Source organism: Sminthopsis crassicaudata, chromosome 1 (genome assembly GCF_048593235.1).
Source record: "Sminthopsis crassicaudata isolate SCR6 chromosome 1, ASM4859323v1, whole genome shotgun sequence".
Classification (NCBI taxonomy): domain Eukaryota; kingdom Metazoa; phylum Chordata; class Mammalia; order Dasyuromorphia; family Dasyuridae; genus Sminthopsis; species Sminthopsis crassicaudata.
The window spans coordinates 59425818-59434604 of record NC_133617.1 but is presented as its reverse complement, the minus strand read 5'-3'; the positions used below and the strand labels follow the sequence as shown (position 1 = coordinate 59434604).

General features: G+C 46.4%; 1 protein-coding gene across 4 annotated transcripts in view; it reads left to right on the top strand.

The window, feature by feature from the left end:
- TPM4 (tropomyosin 4) overlaps nucleotides 1-8787 on the top strand; it is a 33391-nt gene that overhangs the window by 951 nt on the left and 23653 nt on the right. For 2 of the 4 annotated variants that reach the window (XM_074306214.1, XM_074306222.1), the window contains exon 2: nucleotides 5284-5409. In XM_074306214.1, coding sequence (XP_074162315.1) covers nucleotides 5284-5409 — 126 coding nt within the window. Of the gene's footprint in view, nucleotides 1-5283; nucleotides 5410-5756; nucleotides 6143-8787 lie in introns of those variants that run through there. The other 2 variants (XM_074306231.1, XM_074306237.1) reach the window with 1 other exon arrangement.

Genomic DNA, 8787 nt, shown 5'->3' with positions numbered 1-8787 from the left:
AGACAAAAATGTAGACAGAGACACGGAGACAGAAGAGAGAAAGAAAGATTTGAAGCAACTTAGAAGCCAACTAATCCAAACTCCTTATTTAACAAACATAAGGAGAGTGGGACACAGATGACTGATCCAAGGTCATAGAAGCAGGATTTGAACGAAGCCCCTAACTCAGAGTCAGTGATCTTTCCACTTTACAACACTGCCTCTTACAACATGAAGACTTGCCTCTCACAAGCAGCTCCAGATCACTTTACATTCCACTATCTCATCTGACCCATGTAATAAACCTTTGAAGCTGACAGTAGAGAAATCCAGTAAGATAAAACATGTAAAATATTTTCCAAATAGGGTGTTATATACATGTCAACTATCATCTGTAAAGGGCTGTGCACTGGAATCAGACAACCTCGTGCTAAAGGCTAATTATCTATTTGACAATAACTCTATTAGCATCTGCTTGGAAAAATGGCCCTTCTCACTATTTGGTGCTGACTCAATTTTTTGGTGTATACAGATAATTGTAGGAGGGATTAGGGGGTGGGGTGAGACAAACCAGAGTCATTTTGGAGGAAGACTAGAAAAAGGGAGATTGGTAGCCAGCTTGTGGCAATTTTGTCCATCCCCTTCACTTCTCCCCCTAAAGACCAAGGACTTTTGCTTATCCTGACTCCAGATGATTCTGAGGTCTCCAGAGAGCTAGCCCCTTCACAATCATCATCATCATCAATATCCTCATTTTACATGAGAAAACTGAGAGCCATTCATTTAGCCTTCATACATAACTTGTTAACCAAAAGATTTTTTTGTGTGTGTGTGATGTATTTACCACTTCCCAACATACAAAGAAACTCTCAAAGTACCATCCAGGACAAACACAGCTACATAAACTCTGCCCACATATGATACATTTAGATGAAATTTTCTCAAGTTGCTCTGCCCCCAGAATTCATTCTCTTGCTGCCGTCTGGTGATGAGGCTCTTAGAACTAAGCCATGTTGACCATTGGACAACAAGTACACAACTTCTCATACTTTCTCATACTTAAAATGGGCTCATACATAAAGCGCTTTCACTTCTGTGATTTTAGGCAAATCACTTAATCTCTATGAGCCTCAGTTTTCTCATCTTTAAAATAAGCTAACATCCCTTCCAAGCCTCTAAATCTCTGATCCTACAAAGCCTTTCCAACTTAGTGGGACTTCCTGCTCAGATAGATTCACTGTCGGGAGCTCAGAGACACCTCACTTCCTTACTGAGTCACTAGAGGATGAAAGCCTTAGATTTGGAAAAGACTTCAGAGGCCATTTAATCTATTTTTTTTATTATTTTATAGATAATAAAACTGAGGCATAAAGAGAAATGTTTTTTTTTAAGTTACACTCTTAAAATGGTAGATTATACACATAGAATGAATGAATACCAGTTTTTCTCTATGAAACCCAGTTTTCTTTTCTGTGAAAGGAATATAATATCAACAACACGAAAGAATAATAATAATAAACACTAGCACATATGACAAGCCATAGATTGAAGATTACAATCTGAACCCTCCCTCTGACTCCAAATCCGGGACTCTTTCCACTGGGCCATGCTGATTTCAATATGTCATTATTAATGTTCTAAATTCTTTCTTTGTTAATCAAGTAATCCAGTCTGATGTTGTGAAGATATCATCAATTGAATGTCAAGTTTCAGGGTATCTTTAAATATGCCTCAGATCTCACAGATAATTGTCTTGACTCTCATGCCAACCAAGGAGAATCAGAGTAATATTTTTTAAGCTTTTTTTTTTTTTTTTTTTTTTGAGGCTGGGGTTAAGTGACTTGCCCAGGGTCATACAGCTAGGAAGTGTTAAATGTCTGAAGCCAGATTTGAACTCAGGTCCTCCTGACTTCAGGGCTGGTGCTCTATCCACTGTACCATCTAGGTGCCCCTAGAGTAACATTTTTTAAGTCATAATCTAGTCAGTTTCTTTAAGGACTCATATTTATAGCTCTAGGCTCAGCTAAAATGAAAGAGATAAGAAAAGAAGAAAATATTATTCCTGTCTTCAGAGAGCTTACATTTATTAATAATTATGATCATGGAGATAATAATAATAATAACAGTTTACACATGAGACAAGTATTTAATTTATCTGAGCCTCAGTTTCTTTATCTGAAAAGAGAGTCAGACTAGATGGCTTAGGTCCATTCCAGTTCTATCTAGTTTCAGATCTCTCATTTTATGAGAGATTCATTCATCCCTTTCTTTTCTGGCTTCATGCCTATTCATGTCCCTCTTTCTTTTTTTTTTTTTTCTTTTTCTTTTAATCATGTCCCTCTTTCAAACTCTAACTTAAGTGTTACCACCTCTATGGAGTCTTCTACTATTACTCCTAACTCCTCCCCCCCTCCAAAAAAGGAAGAAATACTTCAAATTACCCTTAAAGATAGAACTAGCAATTCTAGATCTTGAGTGCACACAACATGCTTAGAGTGCTCATTTTTAACCTTAGATTCAAATGCACTTGAAATCAGAAGGTCTGAGTTCAAATTCTGTTGCTAAGATTTACTGGACATCACTGAACATTACTGGAATCTAAATATAGGCCCTCTGACTTCCAATCCAGTGACTTCCCATCCATTGTATTTCCCAATACACTACAATATTTAAAGCTGGAAGAATTTTTTTAAATAAGTTTTTTATTTTCAAAATATATGCAAAGATAGTTTTCAACATTCACCTTAGCAAAATCTTATGTTCCAAATTTTTCTCCCTCCCATCCCCCCAATCCCTTCCCCTAGACAGCAAGCAATCCAATATGTGGAAGGAATTTTAGAGATCATCCTCATTCTACTTTCCCATTTGACAAATACAGAAACTGAGGACCAGGGAAGTTAAAGTGAGCTGCCTAAAATCAAATTCTGCACTAGGAAGGTTATTTGGCCAGATGCTCTGCCTAATGAGGGATGGGTTAATTCACTCTCTGCCCAAAGTGCTGAATGTAGGAATAAGACCAAAGCATTCAGCTGAAACTGCTGGGCCAAAGCCGGGACCAAGGCCAGGCCACTTTATCAGCCAAACACAAACGTGATCCTGGAAATTCCTCAAAGCAAAGACCTCTCACAAAAGCAACATAAACAGACTTGAGACAGAACACAACTAGACAGACCCCACAGACTCAGAACCTTAGATTCCATTAGGGCCAGTCGAGCTGGCTCCAGGAGGAGAGAATTAACCTGGCCGACAGCCATACAGAAATCTGCTTGTTTCCATTCATTGATTCATTCATTCACTCAACAGTCATTGAATGAAGGTAGAGGCAGCCCAGAACTCATGGAAGGAACACTAGGACTTTAGTTTGAATGCTAACTCTTCCTTACTGACTGGATCAGGCAAGTCCATTCTCCTTTCAGACCTCAGAGGTTGATCTCGAAAGGTCTAACTTTCTAACCCAACTATGCATTCTATATTCTAAGGGACATTTCAGTTCTAGCATTTTTTTTTCAAGAGCTCTCCCAGGTTTGACAGTATGAGTGAGGGAAAAAGAAGAAGGGACTTGAACTCTAGGTCTTTGGGAAGAATAGCATGGAAAGCAAAAAGGCCTTCTGGGTGCTCTGGGGTGTTTTCTGTAAGGGAAAGGCCTTTTGCTAGCAAAAAGGAGAGTTTTATCTGGGGAGAAAAATGAGAGTGGGTAGGAAAGAGACATCTATGCTGTGCTGTTGTTTCTTTTTTTCCCCTAAAGAGAGAAAAGGTCCATATTCTGCGTGGGAGAGCTCTTGATTTTGTAATATGTACACTTGGGGATTCACAGTGTCCAGATTGTACTAGATTTGGTTATTTGCATTTCTAAGAGAGAGGAAAAAGATGAGACTGTACATGTTTGTGGGACAACATAAGAGATTAGAAAAGAGAGGGTCTGAATTGTCATTAGAGAAGACAGTATGGAGGCAACAGAAGAGTAGAATATAGGGCATTATGGGAAATTAGTTGGAGAAGCATTGGGCTGTGGGGGAGTAAGAGAAAGGGAGGGTCTCAATAAGGGTATATATGTGGATTTGACATAAGAAGCTATGTCTTGAAAAGCTCAGGCTGGCTCAGACTAAACATCTCCTAGGGACAAAGCCCCCTGTTAAAGGGGAAGGAACTCAGTGTTTTGTGGCTGAATAAATTCCACAAGGTTGGTTGCTCTCCTGGGTGTCTCCACCAGCAGACTATGCAGCTCCTTCATCCTTAAAGGGCCACTTCTTGCAGGAAGCTTTCCCTGACCAACCCATTCCAAGATCCCTCTCCTCTGGGCTTTCTATAATGCTAAGTCTCCATCAGTCTGGTTCCTAATTTAAATGGCATTTATTGTTTTCTTCATCTTTTCTGCATGCCTTAATTCTTCCATAGACTCTGAGTTTCTTTGGGTAACAACTGTATCTCCTCCTCCCACTCCCCAATGGGGATAAGCACTTGCCTGGACACCAAAGATGCACAAACTGCATTCCCTGCTGATGTGCTCTTTTCTCTTTGCCTGGCTCCTCTTTAGTGTAATTTCTTCTGAGTGTGTTCCAGGGGTGTATGAGAACAAATCAGGGAGACGCATGTGGAATAAACCTGTCCCTGGCTCTTACGGATTAAGGATACTGGGTATAATGGGATGGGATGAGGAAAGAGGGTAGGAAGGACTGTCCCCACATTTCTGTAAAGGCCCCCTGGTCCCCTAATCTGTCTAGGGCCGTTCCTGCTAGAGATCTGCCTTCAAAGCTAGGTAAGAAGTGAACATCCAGAAGAGGGATGGAAAAGTACACTGAATAAGGGATGGGGGAGCCTAGAGAGGGAATTAAAAATAGTAGGCAGGGACCTGAGGAATGAGGCTTAAAGGATGGGAGTTTAGAGAACTGCGAGTCCGATGAGAAGTGAGGGACGTTGGGTAATAGAAAGTGTAAGAAAGGTAAGTGACATCTGGATAAGGGTCATTATAGGATAGAGGCTCGTTGGTGAAACAAGCATTAAGAGGTGAGAAAGAGGCGGTGATGTTGAAGTCCAGATAAAAGAGACTGTAGGGGTCCAAGGGCTGGTAAAGGTCGGGGGCTGGGAGGAGTGTTAAGGTTGGGGAATGTGTGGTGTAAGGGTAACGAGGGATGGGAGTGTGCTGCAGGGTGGAGGGGGATCAGGTGAGGCTTGGGGGCTGAGTTCTGTGTGGAATTTAGGGAGGGATATGACAGAGGACGCAGGTGAGGGCTGGGGGATGGATTTGCTGATGGACAGAAAGGAAAGATGCCATACCCAGTACACTCATTTTGGTTTTGCCCACAGGTGGAAGAAGAACTGGTGATCCTGCAGAAGAAGCTAAAGGGAACCGAGGATGAGCTGGACAAGTACTCTGAAGACCTTAAGGACGCTCAGGAGAAGCTAGAGCTGACGGACAAGAAGGCGACCGATGTATGTGCTACCAGGCGGCCCCCGTTCCCCGACCCCTCCCCCAGGCTCTTGCTGTCCAGGGTTGCCCCCTGGCGGATGAGGAACCGAAGTCACCTCGCTGTGGCCAGCTTTCGGCCCCACGGTGAGGGGCGGCGTGATCACATCCCTCTAGTCCAGGGGGAGCCGGACTGGATCAGCCCGGCTGGAGCAGGCCGGAGACCTCGGCGCCCCTCACCTCGGCCCACCTCGCCCCGCCCCCTCTCACTGGGGCCACCCCGCTTCCCTCCGCCCAAGGGCGGGCTCCGAGGCCGGGGGAGGAGCCCCGCTGCAATCTTTCTCCTAATAAGTCCCGAAAAGGGGCATTTTCCAAGCAGCTGCGGCCAGCGGTGCAGACGTCACCGACCCTCCCCCAGCTGTGCTGACGTCACCGCCCCCAGCCGCGGTGACCTCATCCATCCCCCCCCACCGTAAAGCCGCCCGGCAGCATTAGGGGTGGGAAGGAGGCGGGGGCTCCGGGACCAGGGCGGCGGCTCCTTTCCCTAGTGCAGACCAGCGGCGCCAGTCCCGCCAGCCCCAACGCTCCCAGGCCGTCCTGCCCCGTGCCCCGAGCCCCCTAGTCCCCATGGCCGGCCTCAACTCTCTGGAGGCGGTGAAAAGGAAAATCCAGGCGCTGCAGCAGCAGGCGGATGAGGCGGAGGACCGAGCCCAGAGCCTGCAGCGGGAGCTGGACGGCGAGCGAGAGCAGCGGGAGAAAGTGAGACCCCCCCAGCCCCTGTTCCTACCCCATCCCTCCACCCTCTCCCTCTGCTCTTGCCCTTGCCCCAACCCCAGCTTTCGTCTCTCCCCGAGGCCCTCCGCTCTGCCCGTCCTCCTTTCTTTCCCTTCTCTCCTCCATTCTTTCTCTGCTCCTCCTTCCCTTCCTGTTTCAGACCCTCCTTCCTGACTGCCTTTCTACTCATTCCGCTCTCCCTCCATCTCTTTGATCTCTTTGCTAACTCAGCTCTCCTCTCCTTCCATCCTTCTCTGCTCTCTTCTCTCTCCATCTCTGTTTTCTCTCCATTTCTCCTGCTTTTCTTCCCTCCATTCTCTCTCTGTCTTCCCTCCATCTGCTTTGCGCTCTCTCCATTTCTCTGCTCTCCTCTTTAATTCTCTCTGCCCTCCCTCCGTCTCCCTTTGCGCTCTCTCCATTTCTCTCCGCTCTTTCATTCTCTCTCCGCCCTCCATCTCTTTGCGCGCTCTATTTCTCAGTTTTTCTCTCCTTCGTCCTTTCTCTCCAACTTCTTTTTGCACTCTCCATTCCTCAGCTTTTCTCCCCTTCATTTCTCTTTCTACCCTCCTCAATCTCCCTTTCTCTCCATCTCTCTGCTCTCTTCCCCTTCATTCTCTCCTTGCTCTCCATCTCTTTTTTGCTCTCCCTCCATGTCTCTTCTCTCGCCTTTCTCTTTCTCCAGGACCCCCCTTTCCTCCCACTAACTCTTTTCCCTCCCCCTTTCCATTTTCCTGTCCTGTACAGTCTATTCCCGTCCTCCCTCCCCCCTTCCTCCTCTCTCTTCCCCTCTCTGACTCTCCCTCCCTCTTCCTGTCTCCCTCTCTTTCCTTTCACTCCCCTTATCCCAATTGCCTCCCCCCACTTCTCCCCGCCCTTCCCGTTCCCGCTCTCTCCTCCCGCTCTGTCTCTCTCTGTCTCTCTCTCTCCCTTTCTCCTCTCCCGCTCCCTCTGAAGGCTGGAGGTGGTTCCTGCCGGGAGGTAGCCCGCCTGCCCTCCAGGATTGTGTATCTCAGGAGCCCCGTCTGCCGTCTGCCTGGCTCCTTCTCCAGCTCTGTTTCCGTCTCTCTTTGGCCTTCCTTCTGCCTCTGTCCAGGACCCACAGTCGGTCACCTCAACATCCAACAGGAGTTTTAACCACTGATTTGTGAGGTCACTCATCCCAATGACCCCTTGAGCACATTCCTCCCATTTACCTCGCCCCACTTAAATAGACCATCCCTGAGCTGGGAAATGTGCAGAACTAATAATCCCAGATTTGGGGAAGAGGGGAGAACTCTCACTAGAAAGTAAAAGTTAACTGCCTTGAGTACAGAGAATGTAGGGCCAAGGTAGGAGGGGATAAACAAGAGAAGTAGGGCTTGACCAAGTGAGGGAGAATAGGGCCAAGGGAAAATGGAAGGGACAAAAGAGACTTGGGGTTTGATCAGGTGAGGAGGGGGAAGAGCTTGGGGGTTGGGGAATGGAGAGGGCCTAGGAAGAGGAAAGCACAAAGAGAAGTAGGCCTTGAACAAGTGAGGTGGAATAGGGGTAAAGGGGGAGGGGAGAGATAAGGAGAAGTTGGGCTTGTTCTGGTGAGGTAAGAAAGGGCCTAGGGGAGAGGAAAAGGACAAAGAGAAGTAAGACTTAAACAAGTGAGGGGGAATAGGGGGAAGGGAGGAACAAGGAGAAGTAGGGCTTGACCAGGTGAGGGGGAAAAGGGCCTAGGGTGAAGGGATAGACAAAGAGAAGTAGGGTGTCTTCTCTAGGACCCCTGGATCCCAGATAGAAGGGTATGGGGGGGCCAACAGACTGGACTGGGAAAAATTACGGATTTGCAAGTCAAAAGATTTGTGTTGGAAGTCCCAGCTCTGACATTTTCTGATGTCTGAGTGTGGCAAATCACTTCAACTTTTTACACCTGTCTCTTTAGTAAATGTATGTGCAAGGTTGTTATGGCAAACTTGAGATAGATGAATTAGTACGGCAATCTAAGGGGGAAAGCCACAGGGACCTAAGTGCCTTCTGATCTATCTCCCTTTGTCTCCCTATCTGCCTGGAAAAACCCTTATCCAACTCTGGGCCCTCCTTCCTCCCCACTACCACTCCACCCCCAACACACACAGGAGGTGAGACACCACCTGGGAAAAATCCAGGTGTCACCACCGGATGCAGAGCAGTTGACTCAAAGGCTGTCATTCTTCCCTCTGACTCAGAACTAGCCTGGGTGTGTCCCAAAGCACTGATCTCCCCACAGAGGGGACACCCGCCTAGTTTTACCTGATTGGTTTCAGATTCATGTTGTGTAGAGGGGAGACATCAGTCTACCCCATGCATATGGGAAAACCTAACAGTCCCAAAGTATCTTTTCATTTCAGACATAACTGGACTAGAAATAGGGGGTAAACACTTAAGGCTTTGCACATATGCACTATAGTCGAGCTGGAAGGCATGCAAGATCACCTGAAAATCTTGGGCTAATGAGGACACTGAGGTCTAAGGATATTAAATGACTTTCCCAATGTCACATAGAAAGTATAGTTAGAAACTAGAGGCCATCTAGTCTAACTTATTGGTTTTATGAATCAGGAAAATAAACTTTTTACAGATTAGGTTGAGTGACTTGTCTGGAATCTCATATGCTAAGCAAATGG